At 36.6% G+C, this 22,885-nt stretch overlaps 1 protein-coding gene across 2 annotated transcripts in view; it reads right to left on the bottom strand.

Annotated features, from left to right (window-relative positions):
- PLXDC2 (plexin domain containing 2) overlaps window positions 1–22,885 on the bottom strand; it is a 445,690-nt gene that overhangs the window by 88,043 nt on the left and 334,762 nt on the right. For both annotated transcript variants that reach the window (XM_047865279.1, XM_047865278.1), the window contains 3 exons: window positions 20,058–20,157; window positions 7,160–7,255; window positions 6,883–6,964 (listed from right to left, as the gene is read on the bottom strand). In XM_047865279.1, coding sequence (XP_047721235.1) covers window positions 6,883–6,964; window positions 7,160–7,255; window positions 20,058–20,157 — 278 coding nt within the window. The remainder of the gene's footprint in view (window positions 1–6,882; window positions 6,965–7,159; window positions 7,256–20,057; window positions 20,158–22,885) is intronic.

The raw sequence follows: 22,885 nt of genomic DNA, 5'->3' as shown, positions 1-22,885 counted from the left end.
AATTTCTGTAAGCTAAATGAACATATGATAATGAGTACATTCTACCTTCAAAAAATTATCTGTGCCTATGTAAAAAGGATTTTTCATCCTTAATTAATTTAGATTGATAATACATTTTGTATCATTAGTGAATTATTCGTGACTATTTCTGACTGGATACACTTCAAAATTTTTGAAGCCTAGTACATGTGATACATTTTTCTACTTCTCTTTTTGTTACTGAAAAGAAATCCAGTTCATTCAGTAGAAAATAACAGCCAGTGCCATCGTGTTTAAGGAAATGCAGTGGAAATAACAGGTCAAAATAAATATAAAGCAGTTATGCAAAACTATTTTTCCTCATCTTATACATCTTCTTAAGTAAATATGTGATACTACTATTCAGGGGACACATGCCTTTACCATTAGTAGGGATTTACCTATTCTATTCATTCTTTTGATGGATGGAATCATGGAAAGTATTCATTCTCCAATTTTTACCAGTAGCCTTATGACTTCAATTGGAGCTAATAAAATGTGGAAAATTCTGGAAAAGTGAGACACCAAGAGACTAACTCCCCAGTATGCAACATGCTTGATTATAAATGTTGACACTTAATGCCAGGCATCAGCTTAGTTCTTTCTAGAACCATTTGGTTGATACTGAAAAAAACCAATGGATGAGAACAGCCAAAGTGACCAATTAGAATTTTCATGAAAGTGGAAATTCCTGGCCTTGATCATCTTCACGATCAGTTCAACTGTATGTGTTGGATTGTTGTATTAGTCCAGGAATGGTGTGCTGTAGAAGACATTAACATGAGTAAGACTACATTTCTACCCTTGAAAGAATTTACGTTCTCTTATTTCTCCTCTGTTGATTCCTCCTTTTTGTCTTCAACTCCATGTGGCAAAAATTCTAATTATGCACAAGAATACATAATGAAAAATCATACTTATTCTCATGTCTGTGTCTGCTCACTAGAAACAAATATTATTATCAGTCTCTTATGTATTTTTTCCAAGGTATTCTTTGTCTATGCAAACAAACATGTAAAATAATTTTACATGATAAAATTAGCATATTTCATACCTCAGACCTCATTACACTATGCCAGAGGCTAGCTCCTGGAATCTCCTCTTTTTTCTTTTTTTTAAAATAATTTTTTTTAACATTTATTTATTTTTGAGACAGAGAGAGACAGAGCATGAATGGGGGGGGGGGTCAGAGAGAGAGGGAGACACAGAATCCAAAGCAGGCTCCAGGCTCTGAGCTGTCAGCACAGAGCCCGACACGGGGCTCGACCTCACGGACCGCGAGATCATGACCTGAGCCGAAGTCGGACACTCAACCGACTGAGCCACCCAGGTGCCCCTCTCTTCTTTTTTCTAAAAACCCTTTCTCCACAGTTGATCTCATTCAGCCCCATGAATTTAAATACTATCTTTATGATAAAGATTCTCCAATCTGAACCTCAAGCCACAACTTCTTACTGAAATTTCTGTTTTCTATATTCCCATCTACTCAACATTTCTACTTGAAGTCCGACAGACAACTCAAATTGAACTTGTCCCCAGATAAGCTCTTTACTTCTCTCCACCTCTCTATTTCTTGTGTCATCTTACTTCTCTCAGGAAAAAAAAAATGAATGTCAGCATCCACCAAATTACTCAAAGAAAAGTCTACAAAGCAGCCTTGATTCTTATCGTTCCTTCTTCCTTCACTTCTAATCCATTCATCTCTCCCAATCCCCATAATTATCATCCTTGTCTAAGCAGCTGTCATCCTTTCTATAGACTATTGCACACACTCTCTACTATTCTCTCCCTTTTCAATCTTTCTCCACACATACACACACACACACACACACACACACACACACACACACACACACACACAAAAGCACATTAAAAAAATAACTATTCTCCTTGGAACAGCCAGAGTTTCATTTTTAATTTTTTAAAGTAAACTGGATGCCACACATGGGACTCAAACTCATGGCCCTGAGATCAAGAGTCGCATGCTCTACCCACTGAGCCAGCCAGGAACCTCCAGAGTTTCATTTTTAACATATAATGAAACCACATCACTCCTCTGCTTAGGTTCTTCTAAAATCTAAAGGCTTCCCATCACCCTGAGAATGAATAAAACCCTTCCTGGCTTACAAAGCCTTCCATGTCTTGGTATTGTGCAACCTGCCTGACCTCATTTGATCCCATTCTCCCTTCATGCTCAACTCTCAATGCTCCCAACTCACTGCACTTCTTCCTTTCCTCACCAGATTAAGCTTGAACCCATGGTAGGGCCACTGTGCTTGCCAGTCCCCTTGAAATGCTCTTTGCTTTCACCTTGCTATATGTAGTTGGTCCCAATCAGATCTAAATGTCACTTCTTCCAAGAAGCCTTTCTTGGTCATGCAGTCCACAGCAACCACTGGCTTTTTCAAACTCAACAGATTACTCATCATCAACTGATTTTTTTGCTTATTCATTTGTTTGTTTTCCCGCGTAGTAAGCTGAACTCTACCCTTTATGAGGGCTTTGGCTTTAATACATGATTTCTGTTCAAACTACCTCAGTGTTTAGACTAGTGCTTGTTGTTTAGATTAGTGTAGAAGGTATTCAGTAAATTTAAAAAAAAATTTTAATGTTTATTTATTTTTGAGAGGGAGACAAAGTGTGAGCAGGGGAAGAGCAGAGACAGAGGAAGACACAGAATCTGAAGCAGGCTTCAGGCTCTGAGCTGTCAGCACAGAGCCCGACGTGGGGCTCGAACTCAGGAACTGAGATCGTGACTTGAGCCGAAGCCAGATGCTCAACCAACTGAGCCACCCAGGTGCCCCAAATTTTTAAGTGCATGAATGAGTGAATGAATATTTTAAGAGCCAAAATATATTTTCAACTAAAAAAATAGACTTTTGGATGATGAAGCCTAATGAAACTAAGGTCTCTTCAAAAAGGTGAGGTTTCTTAGCATGATACCAACAAATAAACTCCTGTTATTAAGAGTTTTGCTGTATTTTCCCTTATAATGTCTGTTTTATTTCTTTGGCCATAACACTCATCACTAGTAACTCTATTTTCTGCACACCCATTTGTTTACATTCTTTCTCATCATACTAAAAATGTAAGCGCCGTGAGCAAAGTGATTTTCTCTTGTTTATCACTGAATTCACAATTTAGGACAGCAACCTGAACAAAGAGACATTCAAAAATTTTTGTTGAATGAGTGAAAATAAAAGGTATTAGTTGAAAGTGGTTGATTCGTGTCCTCTCAATTTTTCAGTGAAGAAACAAAAGCATTCTTATCTAGAAGTAATGGGCCACCGATTCTGTGTAAATAGTTTCGATTATGGATCTCATTAAATGTTCTTATAACTCAAATTCCTTCAGACATGGGGTAAGCCATTACAAATATTTTGCCTTAGTTTTTGCTTCCTGAAAAATAGGAATTAGAGGAAATAAACAAACCAATTAAAATTATCTTATCTTTTTAGAGAAAGCCCAACTGGAGAGTTCAATAATCACCACCAACTGATTATCATTCAGGGGTAAATGAGCACAAATGAGAAAGTAAAAAGGATGGAAGAAAAAAATCTGAGAGGCACTTTTTGTGCTGCTTAGGATAAGGCTTCTCTTGTTTTATTGAACTTGTTAATAAAAGCTCCAAAGTCTGGGGAAAAGACTTCCGGGCAGCAAAAGCAAAGTTTTGAGGCTCACAGGTCTAAGGAGAAATTAATAAAATGCAGTGGGGAAATTAAATTGAACAAAAGTGCAATGAGCCATAGGTAAAGCAATTAATTAAGCAGGTTTTGATATGTATATAAGTGGGTTGCTGAAGAAGTAAAAAATAAATCCAAGATTTTAAACCAGTGTTTGGTATTCAGCAGAACACCAAATGGTCACATGTAGAAAACTTGTAGTTTTTAAAGTAGTGTTCTTTGAGGACTTCCTTCCTTATTTATATGCATCACCACCTTTCCTTTTTCCATTAATCTTTTAAAAAAACCTATGCTTTCAATAATATACAAAAGCCTTTTGCTTTTGCTTGATTCTCTTCCGCATTCTTTTTATGCCAATTTCAAAACCAGGCAATTTTCTTGCAGGCTCAATTATAAAAATATGTACTTTTCGGTAGTATGTCTACTACTTTTCAGAAAGCAATGAAGATTAACTTGGAGGTGTCACGACCGCAGGCTGGGAGTCACACAGATCTAGTGGCAATTCATGCTTAACCTTAAGTATGAATTAACCTCACTCATAACTCTTAAGAGCTATGAGACCCTGTACAAATAACCTAGCTCCTGTAAGCCTCAGTTTCCTCCATTGTAAAAAATGTAGTATGAGCTAAATACATTTGCTAATTCCTTGGCACAATGTCTGCCAGAGGAATATTTCAATAAAATGGAAGTATTAATATAAAGCAATTTGCAACTTGTGTGTGTTTTGATTGCCAAAATTGCTTGTTTATATATATATGTATGTATTTATATATGTACTATAAATACAAATTTATAATATAAATATATGCACATAAATATTTGTATATTTTTACCAAAAATGTTTAAAAAAAAATTTTTTTTTTCACGTTTATTTATTTTTGGGACAGAGAGAGACAGAGCATGAACGGGGAAGGGGCAGAGAGAGAGGGAGACACAGAATCCGAAACAGGCTCCAGGCTCTGAGCCATCAGCCCAGAGCCTGACGCGGGGCTCGAACTCACGGACCGCAAGATCGTGACCTGGCTGAAGTCGGACGCTTAACCGACTGCACCACCCAGGCGCCCCAAAAATGTTTTTTTAAAAAATAATGAAATGATTGGTGGGAAATAGGTTTCTCGGCTAGTGTCCCAAATCTTCACTTACAAGTACATTATTTCAGTTGAGAATTCGATTCAGAATCTGTCTGGGGCGGCTGACTCTCCTGGCTTTCCTGTGACTCTCCTGGCTTCAGCACTCAGATTCCTTCATCCTCAGAAACCCTTCCTTCTCAGACAAATCTAGTCACGAATCCTTGGTTTGGAAGGTAATCATTCATTCATGCATCCATCCGTTTTTCTGTAGTACAAGGTACATTCTTATTCTGGAGATACGAAAGCCAATCGGCGTTAATAAAGCCACAGCCTAGAAAAGGAAACAAACCAGCAAGTGTCTGTAAGACCTATGGTAGCTGCTGCTGATGGAGGTTTGCCCAGGACGTCTGAGAAACGCAGGTGCGGGGCACCTCACGCAAACTCATGGTTTCTGAAGACTTCTCAAAGGACGTGAGCACTGAACTGGAACTTGAATTAGGTTCACACCCTGCCAGGGTCTTCTACTCAATTCTTGTGGGAGTTTTCAGTATCACTTAACTATACATATTAAAGTGCCATCTTCTTAGATTCATTTTGGCTGTTATCTAAGCAGATTTTGAATAGCTTCTGATATGCAGGCAATGTTTATGAAATGTCAACAATATAGGAATATAAATGACCACAAACTGTTAGTTTGCAAGTAGTTCTTCCCGGGGTGTCTGGGTGGCTCAGTCAGTAAAGCGTCTGACTTCGACTCAGGTCGTGATCTTGCGGTTTGTGAGTTCGAGTCCCACGTTGGACTCTGTGCTGATGGCTCAGAGCCTGGAGCCTGCTTCGGATTCTGAGTCTCCCCCTCTCTCTGCCCCTCCCATGCTCATGCTCTGTCTGTCTCTGTCTCTCAATCATAAATAAATGTTAAAAAAAAATTTAAAGCAGTTGTTCGCAACATGGAGATAGAGGTAAGTTAAAATCGACTTTTAAGAGTAGTAATCTCCTGCTTGCTTTATCATTATGTGAAATTCATTGCACAAAGGAAATTATTGGAACAGGCTATGCTGAAAACAATGCAGCGATTATAATAAATAATATTGTTCTATCCACAATACTGTACTGGTTGCCCCAAAGTTAGCAAGTTGAACATGTTTCCTAAAGCTTGTTATCAGGGAATTGACATTCTATTCTTTATACTTCAATAACTTTTAAAGTATTCCTGAACATGCTGTGATCATTGCAGCAAGTGCTGCGGGAAGATGATAAGACATAGGAGGCTTTTACAACAGAAAGCTCAGATGCAAACAAGCACAGACGGGTAGCTTGAAGACTCGGTTCTTCACCTGCAGGAAGAAGCAGACTTTTCACAGACTCTGAAGGTGGAAGGGAACTTCCTTCTAAAAAGACTGTAAACTGCACAGGGGGCAGTGGTCACACCTGTATCATTCGCTGCTGCTTCCCCAGCACTTGCGACATAATTGGTGCACAAGATGGTGGAGTAAATAACAAAACACATTTAAAAGTCTTCACTCTGCACTTCCAACAAATGATCATTCATTCTCTGAAAAACTCGAGGGACTAAAAACTCCTCTGCCATTCATGAAAATCAAACCACGCATTCTGTTCATGTGGAGGTCAGTTAGTGTCACTTTATTCCTTAACTTTAGACCACATCTCTAATCTTGGCTAGTAACCTTTGAGATATTTCCTGGAATTTACTAAGAATGTGCACGTGGTCATGCATAAACTTCCCTTGTTATAGTAATGATATGTCATACCACGCTTTCTGAAGAATATGGACCAATGGCATCAATTTATAGACTCCTCAGTCATAATCACCCTCTAGTTTAAACCCCATAGAAACTACAAATATATATCAGGTAATTATTTTATTGACTATAAAGGTTCTTGGTAATCTTGAGTGATCAAAGGAAAATTTTAAAACTCACTAAAATTCTGAGCAGTTTTTGCATTTTGGTCACTTCTGCATTTTTTTTTACATGTATACATGTGTTCGTATATACCTAATCAGTATACCTGACACATCTAAAATTCAATGGAAGAGTTGGAAGCAACAAGTCTGTGAAATTTTTACATTTTCTGTATTACTCTTTTTTTACCTTTGAAGTTTACTACACCAACTGCAGTTGAAGCCAATCTGAGAGGATACACAGGGGCCACAACCATTAAACTGGAGACATGCTAGGAAACAGGAAGAATAGGTTTATCAAGACTAATTGGCAGCATGGAGAGAAATTTAAAAAAAAAAAAAAAGAATGCCCAACCAAAATTAAAATCCCCCACCCATCCCTATATACACACAGGATCAAGATACCTATGCATAAACAGATCAGATCATGAAACTTTCCACCTAGTTCTGTTCACATGGTAACTTACTAGGTAATGGGGTCATCTCCACAGCTGAAATATTGGTAATTTTTGACATTTGTAGCTCTACTCGGTGGTATTCATAAATTGTTCTTCTCCGGACATCTGTAAAAACACAAATAGAAAAAAAAAGCCTTTCAAGATTTCTTTGCCTATAAAGCAACATTTAATAATGAATATAAAATGATATGCTTTTCACCCAATGTGGTTTTAAAATGAAGATTTAAAATAATCCCTGTGAAGAGAGTGGTTATTAAAAACAACCTGAAAATCATGTGCTGATATACCCAGAAGTCTTTTTTTTTAAATTAAATTTTATTTTATTTTATTTTATTTTATTTTATTTTAGAGAGAGAGAGAGAATGTAAGCAGGGAGAGGGACAGAAAGAGAGAATCCTTTTTAAAAAATTTTTAAAATGTTTTATTTATTTTTGAGAGAGAGAGAGAGAAAGAGAGATGAGTGGGGGAGGGGGAGAGAGAGAGGGGAAGATGCAGAATCCAAAACAGCTCCAGGCTCTGAGCTGTCAGCACAGAGCCCAACGTGGGGCTTGAACCCATAAACCATGAGATCACAACCTGAGGTGAAGTCAGAGTCTCAACCGACTGAGTCACCCAGGCGCCCCAGACAGAGAGAGAATCTTAACTCAGGCTCCACGCTCAGGGTGGAGACTGATGCAGGGCTCTATGCCATGACCCAGGGATCATGACCTGAACTGAAATCAGATTTGGATGCTCAACCAACTGAGCCACCCAGGTGGCCCTCAGCCCTCCAGAAGTCTTTTTTTTTAACCTGTGGAGGTGAAATGTTGATTATGGTCTCAGATATCTCACTTTGCTAGTGGGCTCCAACCCATTGTTACCCAGAATGTACTGAAGAAGTTTTCTTGATGGCTTTATATATTTTGAAAGACTTTGACATAAAATCATATGACTTCACTCATATGAGGACTTTAAGAAACAAAACAGATGAACATAAGGGAAGGGAAACAAAAATAATATAAAAACAGGGAGGGGGACAAAACAGAAGAGACTCATAAATATGGAGAACAAACTAAGGGTTGCTGGAGGGGTTGCGGGGGGGGGGAGGGGCTAAGTGGGTAAGGGGCACTAAGGAATCTTACTCCTGAAATCATTGCTGCACTATATGCTGACTAACTTGGATGTAAATTTAAAAAAAAATTTTTTTTAATTTAAAAAAAATAATAAATAAATAAACATTAAGAAAAAGAAATTATTATGCTAAGTGAAATAAGTCAGTCAGAGGTAGTCCAATACCATATGATTTCACTCATGTGTTGTATTTAAGAAACAAATGACTCATCAAAGGGAGAGAAAAGAGGAAAAGCGACAGATTCTTAACTAAATTCGAGAAAAAATTGATGGCTAGCACAGTGAAGTGGGCAGGAGGATGGTTTAAATCGATGATGGGGATTAAGAAGTGCAATGTGATGAGCACCAGATGTTGTATATAAGTAATGAATTACTATATTATACACCCACAACTAATATTTTGCTGTATATTAACTAAATGGAATTTAAGTAAAACTTAAAAAAATTAAAAAAATTTAAAAAAGAAGGTAAGATGATACCATTTCTTTAAAACGCAAGCTAAAATAAGTCTTTTAGGAATGGGTAACAATTACAATTTTTTCACAGCCTAAAAAAAAAAAAAGAAAATTCACAGCCAGAATATGAGTCTGATTGCTTGAAAGGTTTAGATGGGTTTCTTTTAATAAAAGTAAAACAGAACTTAGGTCACTTTAAAAAAATTAGTACTGATATTTATTAAATATACAGCATTGTATCTGAGAAAGGTTAACAACTGGTACTTAGATTGTATGAAGGAACTTATAATTATTCATCAGCAAATCCAACAGTCTCCCTGAGGAGTAGGAGTAGTAGATGGGAGACTTTGACATGAACTTTAATAATTAAATATCAGATAAATACGGCAAACATATTTTATTACAATTAAGACTGTTGACGAAATATATTTAAGATCCCCTATTAAAAAAAAGACCTGAGTCTTTCGCTCATGAGCTTGCCTGAGTTTGGTAAATTGTAATGGGTGAAGCAATGTTATCAGCATTTTATTTAGCTCTTGAAATGCTTGTGATGAAAGGAACACATTACCTGAATGCTATCTTATCGATCAGGAATTATTTGGGAAGCTATCAGGTTATTTAAAAAATATCAGAGTATCTAATCTTGGGAAGTCATATGTCATAGTGGTTGATAGAACACGCTCTTGAACAATTTCGCGTGGGTCAAATCCGAGTGTTGCTGCTTGTATCTGTGTGACCCTGGGCTCCTTTGTTAGCCTCTCCCGCCTCGGTTGCCTCATCTCTAAAATAGAGATAATAGTACCTAGATCACTGAGTTGTTTTGAGAACTCAAATGAGACAGTAAATGAAAATTGGTTAGAACAATCTCTTTCACACCACAAGTGCCCAATAAATGTTTAATATGGCAATCAGCGTCACACTGGTTACATGCTGCATATCATGGTCTATTTCTACAGATCTAAACTCACTGAAATCACACTAAGGTTCTGAAATCAGGCTTCTAGGAATTTATCTCCCACCTTAGCTTAGAGAAAGCTAAATTTTGATTAACATCAATGGATCCGACAGGATGCGGAGCAGGAAGATGGTGTACGGGAGATTTAGTACAAGTGTTTAGCAACTGTAGATATACCTACACATCCAGGGACAAAGTCAAACATCTACTGAAAACCTACACGTGCCTCTACTTTTATCCACTCCTGTCTTTCCACTCATTTCTGATTATTCCCCGTGAAATACTACTCCAGAAGAGTAAGGGAGGTAGCCCCAAAAGAAATGTTTTGGGGCTCACAGAGGTTCTAGAGCCATTTGCTGAATATATCTTCAGGTTTATCAGACTGGAAAACACTGCTCAAGAACCATAATCCAATTAATTTCTTTTTGGTACAAGTGAAAATGCATATATGATTTTCAAAGTGTAAACTTTATCAAACATCAGAGAAAAATGCTAATTTAATGGTATTTAGTAAGGTTTCTCAAGGGCAGGGCGCTCTTTTCTTAAGTTGTAAGGCACAGAAAAAGACTCCCCAGCTTCTGCTTTATCTAAATAATACATCTTCCTATATACTGGTTTCCCTTGTTTTTTGCTAAATAATTTAGTTCTTGGAAATAAAGACATAACATGACTTTGCCATGAGATTACTGGTTGGGGGTTTTAGAGTCTCCTTCATACTAAAGTTCACTCAGTATCTATCATATTAGTAGCTGCTTATTAAAATACTAGTTTTCTGTTTGTTTCATATTATACTTTGAAAACCTCAAACTACTGACATAATGACTGTGAATCCTCTGGAACTTAATTATTGATTACGCATATGGGGTTAAGGGAAAGTGACCTTTTTTGCTTTGCTAATTCTATCACCCACTCGGACCCTTCCTACTACGGGGAGGAAATGAGTTTAACAAAATGAAATTAATTAGAATGAGTTTTGTTTGATGACCTGCCAATTTGATGACAGCTTCCAAATGGTCATTTTTGTTGAATTTCAGAGATACCCCTGTCAAAAACAAGCAATTAGGAATGTATTTACTGGTGGCGCCTGCCAATGCTAGAAGCTTTCATTTGATTCCAGAAATGTATTTAGCTCATGTGTCTTCTTTAGAAAGTCAGCCAAAATAATGCTGTCCCAAAAATTCAGTCTTAGTAGTGTTGATACAGCTTTAGCTGTTTTCTTACCACTTTACAAAACTAAGTTTGACTAGAATACTCATTAAGGGCTTTTAAAAATTAAAACCAAAAACAAAAACAAAACACCTAAATCTCTGTGCAGACTAACACACAGAGGATAAAGTTTAGTAACCAAAATCTTGAGGTGATATGATTCAAAGTGTGACTAGTAAATTTCATTTTTTTTTTTTTAGAAAATCTGAGCAAATTAACAGGAGGGATCATATGGGAACACGAGGAATCCTCTCCAATCAATATTCACTCTGGCTGAAGTAAAAACAGTTTAATGAGTTCTTTGTGGCATGATTAGCCATGATCTAGTTTGTCTTTAAAGGTAACATTCACATAGAGAATGTATAAGTGATTTTGTGAATTGGCTGGCTCTTCCATTTATATGAATATCTTAATATTGTCTGAACTGTCAAATAAATAATTTGCTAACATTGCCTTACTTACAGATTACTAATGCCTAATGACTGGTCCCAAATGGTTATTTCTTTTCCACTTCCAGTTCAGCCTGCCACCCAGCACCATTCACTGAATACTCTTTAATGTAAACAGCATGTATTGCACAACTACAAGTTCATTCTCAGCATGAAGACTTGGGGGGAAATAAAGAGACTCTAGAGAAAAAAAGGGCACCGTTAGAGCCGCGATAAGCCTCCCACACAATATGTAACTCACTAACAGAAGGAGCTGGTTGGCGTTGTTAAATACAGCTTCTACAAAGAGAAGATGTTTTTGCTTCAAACATTTTTTATGCCCTCTATAATTCTATTCTATTAAATAATAATGTAATAGGTTGGATAAGGGAACATAAAATTTAGAGGATCACGGAGTACTAATCTAAACCTCTTAGATTTTCTTCTCATCATCACCTTGCGGTTCGTGAAGTTTCCGGACACTGCTACAACCTACATGGTCAGATTTCGTAAGTTACCTGAGCATGCATAAAAAAGATCAGAAACTTCATCTAAAACCAAACTTTACTTTTCTCCTCATTCCACGTATATTTACTAATGGCTTAAACAAGATGTCCTGACTTCCTTTAGTAATCCCTTTGCCCAACAAGAGCACCAGAACCAGCACTGGGACAGTAAATGGTCAAGGCAGAGTATCTTAGTGAGCTTGTGCGACATGTAGACAACAGTCCTAACACTATGGCTCCCATTGGCCTAAGGACTGTTCTTCTGGACGTGGTGTTTCTCCCAGGAAAACACATTTCTTTATTCCTGAGACTTAGGGGAGACTTTGCGATGTACATTGGCAATGTCATTAAATCTCTACTGTTTTTCTGAGAGAAAAGAAGATGGTCACTTTATTAAATAAAGTTGGGTGAAATGTAGTAAGATACGTTTTAAAATCAAGTGTTTGAAAAACTTTTAGTGCTAAATTATGCAGATGTTTGGTACTTATGGAAGAAAAACCCCTCCATTTCCAAGAAACTAAACTTCCTATAAAAAAACTCAACTGGAAAAATTAACATGTGGGCATGTTTATAAAGGTATCCAACCAGTATTTGTTAAAAATAGGAATATTCTCTGTGTAATAGGGAAGTGTAGGTTAAAATAGAAATATTCATGAAGTAATAGGGAAAAATAAAAAAATAAGGCAAAGTCTAAATCTGAAGGCAAACGTGAGAGAAAAGTGGAAAATTGAATCTCTGAGGTCATAATTTAAAATAAATAAGGCAGACAGAACTTGATAGAAAAACTCAATTTAGGTTATTTTGAGAACTATTTTGGCTCCTTTCCTAGGCCTTCCATAGTAAGGCGACCATTGCAAAGATGAGCTTTTGATTCACTATATTGAATAAATAAAAGTACGTTAAGATGGGTTTCTCTTCCTTAGACCAATAAATCCTGGCTTCATAGGTACTCAATAGATATTTATTAAATAAATAAATTTTTAAGTATGTTGAATTTTTAATAATGTATTGAAGTCCTTTCTGTGACTTTTAGTATTTTATATTAGAAATAAATTATTAAATAAATTGAGAGACTATCTCTATAACGGTAAAATTTTACCTTGCCTGATATTGGTACAGGATAAAAAGTCAATGAATAAATGGATGGAATAGATCTAAAAAACAAGAATTTAGCTACAAATACCTCTGAAATGTTATAATTAACCAACCAGTGATTTCTAATATCCAGAAAACTCCTAAATATTTGCTTCTTTTTAAAAATCCAATCTAAAAAATCAATCTTTTTAAAAAAGAAGCAAATATTTAGGAGTTTAGGAGTTTAAATATCTAGGATTAGAATCAAACGAGGGGTGTTTGAAATGTATGTAAAAGCACAGAGTATCACTTTGCATAATGCTTTCTATCGTGGAAGAATTTTATGAGAGAATATTTATGGGGAAATGTCATGATTTCTATTACTTTTTCCTTTTGTTGAGCCATGAGTGGGCAAATGCATACTTGGGAACCAAAGCACCTTATGAAGCTATGCTGTAAGGAGAAGCAATTTTTTATCTTCTGAAAAATGAATAATTTGAAGGGCTTTCCATTTTGAGAAGAAGGAAGGTAGGATTTACTAAAGGATTTGTGATCAATCTGTCCTTAAATGAATGAAAAGATCCCGATAACTTTGAAAATAACAAGTAAGGCTGGTGGCCCCTGGGTGGCTCAGTTGGTTGAGCACCTGACTCTTGATTTCAGCTCAGGTTATGATCCCAGGGACGTGGGATCAAGCCCCGTGTCAGGCTCTGTGCTGATCAGTGTGGACACTGCTTGAGATTCTCTTTCTCTCCCTCTGCCCCTCTTCCCTGCTAGCAGCCCTCTCTCTGAAAACAAAACAAAACAAAACAAAGCAAAAAAACAAGTGAGGCTCAGTTCTTCTAAAAGAGCTTTAATAGAGTATGTAAGAAAAATATCTTAAGTGTTTTCAAGATTATTCATTTCCTCAATAGTCTATCAACATGTTTTTTTTTTTAATTAGAGTTGCTAATAATTATAATGGAGCTGTCCTACAAGCAAACCAAAATTACCAATAGTTTTATTTAGGGAAAACCAGTTATAATGGAATGCTTATATTTGAAAATGTATTATTTAATCATATCTAAAATGCCAAGGCTTTTCTGAAAGGCAAAGAGGAAATAAAAAAAGGATGTTCTGTAAATATTATACCTGAAATTTAGTATTCCATTCAAATAGATGCTATAATCTATTGTTACTCTGTCCAAGATGGTAACCACTAGTCACATGTATCTCTTTAACTTAGAGTTAGTTAATGAAATCAATTAAAAATTCAAATCCCCAGTGTCACTAGCCACATTTCAAGTGCTTAGTAGCCACATGCAGCTAGTGAGACTAATACTCAACAGTTCCAATTTAGGATGTCTTATCAGTGTAGAAAGTTCTACTAGACAGTATTGGTCTATGGTATTATGTTTTTGAGAATTAAAGCTTAAGACATTTTGAAGAGTAAAAAAAAATCTCTCTTTTTGTTAGGGGTTGTTTTTTTTTCAGTCTGTAAACATAATTTTGGTCAAGTTTCTTGAAAAATTGCTGCCTGGTCTGTGAAGCTTATAAAGAGACCATATATGATGAACTATATACAATGCTCCTCAAAGAGTTCTTTGACCCTCTAAGTATCTTTAAAATATATTTGTTCTCCAAATGAGTTGAGTTTTATCTTTGAAAACGCTAATGTCGGGGCGCCTGGGTGGCTCAGTCGGTTAAGCGTCCGACTTCAGCTCAGGTCATGATCTCGCGGTATGTGAGTTTGAGTCCCCCGTCGGGCTCTGTGCTGACAGCTCAGAGCCTGGAGCCTGTTTCAGATTCTGTGTCTCCCTCTCTCTCTGACCCTCCCCCGTTCATGCTCTGTCTCTCTCTGTCTCAAAAATAAATAAAACGTTAAAAAAAATTAAAAAAAAAAAAGAAAACGCTTATGTTTCTTATTGAGCTGTGAATAATAATTAATCAACAAAGCCAGGGCACATTGTAGCACCAATGACGTTAATAGATTTAAAACAGCAGATGCGGATGAGACACAGATTGATGTTAAGAAAGAAGCAGATCATGTGCTGCCGGTGGGTGAGAAGAACAGAGTGGTATGTTCTGAAGGATTCAGAAATAGCTGTTATCATAACTTGTAGAAGAACCATTTCAAGGAAGGTCAGCAGCTTTCCAGGCTGCTTTCTTGGACAAGAATTCTGCGCGTGTGTAAAACTAACTTTCACATGACGAAAATGGCATAGCTTTACGTTTCCCAATAAAAGAACCGCAAAGGCAAGAGTGGATTTTCTGGGTTTTCTTGCTGGAAATGTTATGCTCTTTGAGCTCAGAAGGCGGAGAAAAGGTGAGGCGTGAGGGAGAAGGTCAGCACCCTTAGAGATTCAGATGGAAATTCAGAGTGTTAAATTGGAGGAGAGAGAAACAAACAAGGAGGAACGGTACTAGTGAGAATTACACATTTATCCAGGAAGACCTTTGCACACTGTGTAAAGGATTTGGAGGCACATAAGCTGAGGCTGAGAAAGGATTACTTAATAAAGCTATTTGACAAGAAATTATGGAAATTACACATGACCTACGAATACATGACAATGTGAAAACCTTCTGGTAATCAACAGAATATTAAAGCAACAATGAAGTATCACGTTCTGCTTATCAAATTTTCAGTTTAAAAAATGAAGACAGTGTCTGGGAGCATCTGGGGAAATGGGATATCTAATAAAATGCTGGGGCGGGGGGAGTAAATTGCTACAACCTTTATAGAAAGCAATCTGTCAAAGTGCATAAAAACCCATTAACAGTCAATGGCTACATATTCGCTTATAAACAATCAGTTGTGTCAAAATTTGAAAACGAAGATGTTCAGCATTGTTTTACTGATAATTAATATGAAAAGCAACAAACATGACAAACTAGTGCTCAGACAGGTTACATAAATTATGAAATAAAGGAATTTGTTGCAGCTATTAATGACCACATTTTAGACAGGTATTCAGCAGTGCAGAAAAAAATGCGTTATATATATTAAGAGAAAAATAGGTGACAAAAATATTTTTAACACAATGCCAATTTTCTTAATGTGCATGTGTCTGCGAGTGTATATACTAAAAACAAAAGTTTGGATGCAGACACGCGGAAACATTGTTATCTCCCTGTGGTAGAATTATGGACCATTTAAAGTTTTTTCTGTGCATTCTCTGTAATGTATAGATTTCTCTGAATTAACATGCGCTATGCTTATAATCACAAGTGTGTTCTTCCATTTGGGTTTCTGTAATGAACAATCCAAGTCATTGTATGCAGACCTGTGTTTGACATCTGTACCTGTGGAGACTGAAGCCAGCTGATCTCTGTGTTCTTTTTGTTTCTAAAATTCTACAAAATATTTTATGAAAAATAGAAGGTGATGCAGACACACAGGTACACACAGACAGACAGACACAGCAAGACATCAAAAAGCAAACGCTGCTTAGTTAGGAAGAGTTTCCGAGTGTCAGGTGTTTCCTGATGGGAGTCTCCTGTGGCCCGAGTCTCACAAGCAATTGTTCTGGGTGTGGACATCTTAGCATCAGTGTCTTAAAGTGATAATGTTGATTATGATGAATAAACAATAAATACATGTACAAATACAGTGCTGATTACCTTGTGCCAAATACTGCATGCAAAATACTCATTGTACCTTAGGTATTAAGGTGACCATTTTGTCTGTAAGGCTATAGGAATTAAATAAAATGCTCAAGGCCTCATTATTAGTATTCCCATTAAGGTAACCTTTATACTTTCTGGACTGCTAACTAATTTTATCTTTTATTCTATTTTTTAGAGATAAGGGTTAATTTCACCATGGACTTTTTGTTTTGTTTTGTTTTGTTTTGTTTTGGAAGGAGCAGAGGAATTTCCTTTGTAACCTCACAACTATTTCCTAACAATGCCTGAATTCCCTTTGCTACTTTCAACTGTCAGATCACCTGATCCTTTTTGAAAGATAAAGACTAAGGTAATAAACTATGCTTGAAAGTTACATTGAAATCATTTATTATTTGGAAGCCTTCAAAAACTGAGAAACAAGTTTTCCGTTGTTGATATTACGATGAAAGGGTGCGGAGAAATCTTCATGATAAATAACTTAAACTTACCTAACAGCTTTACAAATGCTTTACCAAAACTTGACCAACTGATAAGAATGGTGTAACGACCTCCAAGAATGGTGGTCCCACCGGGAAAAATTATTCTCAAGGTTACAGCTTGCACTCCGATGTTGCCATGAGATTAAGCTGAGGATCTAAGTGCTACATAAACCGTGTAACCAAAATGCTTAAAAGAACAGAAAATTGATCTTATGAGAACAGGGTCCTATATAACGTACCTTGCAATAGAGAAGAAATGAAACCACTCATTACTTACGATAATGATCAGTTTTTCCCTGAAATTCACTCAGGAGAAGAAAAAGGGGGAACAGAGATGAATGATTTAAATTCCCTGTGAGGATGACTCCTAATAGTGAGGGTTGTTAAATAAGAGAGCAGAATTTTGAAATGGATTTAAATGTTTTTCTCAATTCTGATTGCACAAACAGGTAACATACAGATCTCTAGGAATCGTCTTATAATTCTCAGGAAAAAGTACTCGTTTTATAGCTTGTATTATGCTAATCTTGGGTCAGCCTAATCTCTGGCATATATGTGTGCTTTTGTTTTTCTTTTAGGCTGAGAATGCTATGTGAACATATCTTTCCCTTTATACAGAAGTTCATGTAACAGACATTATTACACATAAATTTGGGAACAGATTTTTAAGGAGACTTACATTTTTCTGTTCCTGAAAAGATTTTTAAATTCATTTTTATTATTATTATTTTTATTTTTGAGAGAGAGAGGGTTGGGGAGGAACAGAGAGAGAGGTAGACAGAAGATCTGAAGCAGGTTCTGTGTTGAAAGAAGACAGCCCAATGCGGGACTCTTAGTCTGGAAACCAACCTTGAGATCATAACCTGAGCCGAGGTCAGATGCTTAACTGACTGAGCCACCCAGGTGCTCCCTTCCCCAAAAGATTTTTAAATAGAACACATCAATTCCAATTTTCTTATTGAAATATGGTCCCATCTACAGGCAGGGACGAGTGGATTAGAAACTCAGAACCTCCATTCTTTCTCAGCTAATATTCTCAGGATGGAACAGTGAGGTCAACAGGAAATGTGAATGTTAGTCCAACATGCAGCTTGCCTGAGAGACACTTTTCCCTGAACTCGAAGCTTGTGAAATTGTTTCGGATGAATGCTGAGTCTCAACTTTAGACATAATCTGTTCTCAAAATTCATATGAATTTTGCCAATTTATTCAATAAAATTTGTATTTGGGAGGAATATTTTTCCTCAAGACATACTGGTTACCCTATTACATTATAGCAAGGGATGCAAAATCGTAATTTGTGAGCCCCAAATTCTACCGTGCCTCAGTTCTGAGACAACACTTGCATATTAAAATACATTTGTGATTCTTTTTTTCTTTTGTACTTGGGTGGGTCTTTTTGTTAAAACAATAACATATCAGAACATCAATATGGACCAAGCTGTCTTCTGAGGAAGCTGCAAACAAAATCCTTCTTCAGAAGAAAAGAACCCACAAATAAACTAAAACTGCTGTTTTCTCTTCCTTGTGTAATAATTGGCTCAAGTCATGCTTGATTTAACATCCCTGAAAGAAGGAATGTGAAAACACTCCTCAAACGGGAATCAACTTTGGCTCTCCCACGACATGGCCTCTTATTAAAGAGGATGTCGTTTTGTGTCTCCACATGCTAACATATCCTTGCTTTGTTCATTGTACACTTTCCTTTCTGGAAAATCTGCCTTGATTTAACAGTTCCCTCGAATGTTACTTCCCACTAATTCTCCACTAACAAGGAGAAACCGCCATGAAAGACTCAACGTTCTTCAGCAAGCAGAACTCCCACATCTGAATGTCATTCTAAATTGTAGTTGTAAGATAATCCCTATAACGTTTCCAGCCAATCCGCTGCTCTGAAAAATCTAAATAATTTCCACTCCATTTACCTCCTCTGTATTTGAGAGATGATATAATTGAACAGAATTAGTTCAAGGGAAGACCAAATAGCATACGCATGTGATAAATTAAGTCTACCCCTATAGTGGAATATAAGGACTTTGAACCAAACAGGGAAACAAATGATCTAATCTTGGTATTTCATGATCACCCCTTGCTTTACATATGCATGTTTAGGACACAAACAAACATCAGTACTAACACACCCAAGCATCCCTCAGGACTCTTCTAGAATAGTGAAGGTTTAAAACACAGAAACTTACAAATGATGGCTATATACATGATCAGAATTACTACCAGTGGTGGTTTTCTGAATTTCTAATATGATTAATTTCTAATATTCTGAATTTCTAATATGATGAACAGCTGACTAAGTAACATATATGTATTTATTCTACAAATGTAAACTAGACTAGATAAGTAAAAATGATTTAAAGAAACTATGTTTCTTCTCTGGTAGGTATAGTCCCACAAAAATTTTTATTTACTTCACTTTATATTTTTTTCCGTCATCTTCTTTTAGACTATCAAACACTTTTGTATGAACATGATAGACATAAAATGGCACAAACTGCTCTTTTGTTAGTAAATTTAAGTTATACAAATAAATAATAGTCATATACCTATCAGTCAAATCATCTATCATTCCTTTATCTTCTTGTTATTAATGATAAAAATAGAGCTGTATGGGGTGCCTGGGTGGCTCAGTCACTTAAGCTCAGGTCGTGATCTTTGGCTCAGGTCATGATCTCAAGGTTCTTGAGTTCGAGCCCCGCATCTGGCTCTCTGCTGCCAGCATGGAGCCCGCGTCAGATACTCTCTGCCCCTCCCTGCCTTGTGCTTTCTCTCAAACATAAATAAACATTAGAAAAAAAAAATAGATCTGTGCAACCAAGCTAACTATACCAAAGAATCCAAAATTACACACTCTTGGCTTAGCTATTTGATTTCACTTTACCTAAATTATTAGTTGAAGAGTAACAGAGAGACAGCGAATCCCAATAAGAGTTATAAACCAAACAATAATCTACAAGCAGCAATCAGCTAAGTGATTCTGTTGTTCAAACAGTCACATCTGCCTAAACTCAATCTCCTTTAAATTTACCCCCCCAGCAGGCTCAGACTTTGCGATTACCCTTCTTCTACATACTGGGAATTTGTTGGATCCTGTGGACAACGACAAATGCATCAGACAGTCCCACTTTCACTGGGTGATTGGTCGAACTTATCTGTGTGACCAAGACGGGAATCTGGAAAAGAAAAAGCAGATTGCTACGTGTTAGATTTGAATTTCATTTCGGAGTGGCGGTGGGGAGCATGATCATCTTGTTTACTGAAGAAAATCAGGTGCTGGAGATGAAGGACCAGGGAGAGTGAGCAGGAAATATTAGAGAAGGAAGACATACAATACCAAAAAATAACATCTGTTTAGTGCTTTTGATGGGCTAACGTGACAAAAGAGCTCCTGGTCCAACAGACAGCTACTTGATGATGAAAGTAAATAGATTTTCTGAGGATCTAACTGGTGCCGAATGCTGAAAACATCACACGTATAGGCACACTGTAAACACATTTAGTGCTGGCTTTCATTTCGGGAATAGACTCTTCCTGTACCATTTGTTTTCCTAAAATACTGTATATTACTTTTCATGGGTTTTTAAAAAAATCCTTGTTTACAAGTGGCCTTATAGATCTAAAACCTAGAGAAGGACAAGTAAGTGCACTGCTAAATATATATTTAACAATATCACTGTTGATTAATAGATGGTGAAACTTGGCAAATGTTAATGGATGTTGAACTATTCTGATTGAAACTTACATGGAAAACTTTATGAATTATGATGGGTCATCTCAAGGTCACATTTCCTAAATTTAAATCTCAGTGGAACCCAAATCTGAATATGACAGCCATTTTTAATATTCACAGTTAAAAAAATTAAAACACATTGAGAATATATTAAAGAGTTACAAATGAGACAAATCCTTGGAGCCAATTTTTCTAGATTTAGAAAACAGTCACTGGAGAGATGATTACTATGTTTATTACAAGTTTTGTAGAAATAAAAATGGGCATGAAACTGTCTGCAATAAATAAAGGGACAAGAAACAACAAGGGGAGGATGGATGTACCAACAAATCTTAAGGTGGCATAAGCAGACTGTGGGCCATCTGCAGGTAATTCATTCAAGAACCTATTAGATCTGACCTTGTCTTATAAACCGTAATAACCAGTAGCAATGAGAAGGAAGGAGAAAAACTTGGAGAGAAGATACAATAAGGGATGTACTGCTTATTTTTGCCTATGACATCAGGGAATTGTAAAAGGGCTATTTGGTCAAAATTAACCAATTAAAAGAGGAAATTTTAAGTATCTGAAATTTATGGAATTATTTCAAGTAAATGGAAGATGCCATTTTCTCTTTATGTACTAATCATCCCTTTCTTAAACAATGTTAAGGTATTACCAATTTTATCTCAGTATGTCCAGTTCTTAACCAGCCTTATGAAGTATTCTGATATTTGGCCAACAGAAACAAACAAAGCAAAGCCAACATTTCTGTCCCTAAAGGTTTATTCACTAAATGAAACTCTGACATACTTTATTTAGTGATTACTAAGCCATACTCAGTATCATATATGTAATTGCTTTTCTTTAAAATTTTTTTTAACGTTTACCTATTTTTAAGAGAGAGAGAGAGAGAGAGAGAGGAGAGCGAGAGTGAGACAGAGAGAGAGAGTGGGAGAGGGGCAGAGAGAGAGGGAGACACAGAATCCACAGCAGGATCCAGGTTCTGAGATGTAAGTGCAGAGTCCAACACGGGGCTCAAACCCACAAACCACGATTTCATGGAATGAGCTGAAGTCAGATGCTAAACCGACTGAGCCACCCAGGCACCCCTGTAATTCCTTTTTTAGTGGACTCTATACTATTACCCAGTTTTATATGCCATGTTGAGGTAGAAATGTTAATATAAGTGTCATTTATATTTAAGATGGACACAATTAAAGACAAAAAGACAAAAAATTAGTAACAACATACAAAATATTTCCAATTCAAGTTATATATTTTGTATATCCTAACAAAACAAAGTCACAATTGCCAAATAGCATTAGTACATGCCTGATCAGGATTAAGTATGAGAACTTTACTAACTTGTATTCATCACTTGCTTTCATTCTCCAACATCTTTGACTATAATTTTCCTCTGCAAGGTGAGAACTATTTTACCAGATAATTCTGTTTAAGTGATTGTATTCCTCTTATCCCATACTCAAAGCAAAACTTGAGTTCATAAAGCTCTCAACTGGAAAATCCTATTATATTGCCATGAATACTGTATTTTTATATAAGGTTTATTTTTTAGGTCACATGTTTTGTTTCTGCAGACCTCCTTATCATAGCTTTCCCTTCTTTTTAGATTTTCTATTCCACCTCTTCAATCTCTCTTCCTTATCACCTTCTTCACCTAGGCATCTTTCATTTTGATTTTATTGTCTCCCTCTCTTCCTTTCTCTCCCTTCCTTTATATTTTGTCTCTAAGTCAAACCCTCTCCTCCCATGCTTTATACCTGTGGTGGACTGATTGTACTAAAGGCCTACATCAATGGCCTCCTTCTTTCCAAACCCTTTGCCTTGTCACTTTTGATCCCTTCCCACTTGGACTCTGGCTCAGTAATATGACAAAGGGAGATGACAGCAAATGTGAAGCAAAAGGGAGGATCGAAAATGTATTTGTACATTTCCACCTTCTTTCTTGGCCTCCTGCCACTGCCATGAGAATGTATGCTGTTGCTCTGCTGAAAATATATGAGAGGCATATGGAGGGAAGTTCCCTTTGCAACAGAGGTCCACTTTGACCAGCTAGCTCCTAGCCAATCCACCAGCTAACAGCTGACACATGAATAAGCCCAGTTGAGATCAAGAGAGTACAAACCAGATCAGTAGCACTGCCAAGCTGATCCATAGGTATCTTGTGA

Source organism: Prionailurus viverrinus, chromosome B4 (genome assembly GCF_022837055.1).
Source record: "Prionailurus viverrinus isolate Anna chromosome B4, UM_Priviv_1.0, whole genome shotgun sequence".
NCBI lineage: Eukaryota > Metazoa > Chordata > Mammalia > Carnivora > Felidae > Prionailurus > Prionailurus viverrinus.
This window is presented reverse-complemented; position numbering and strand designations above follow the sequence as displayed.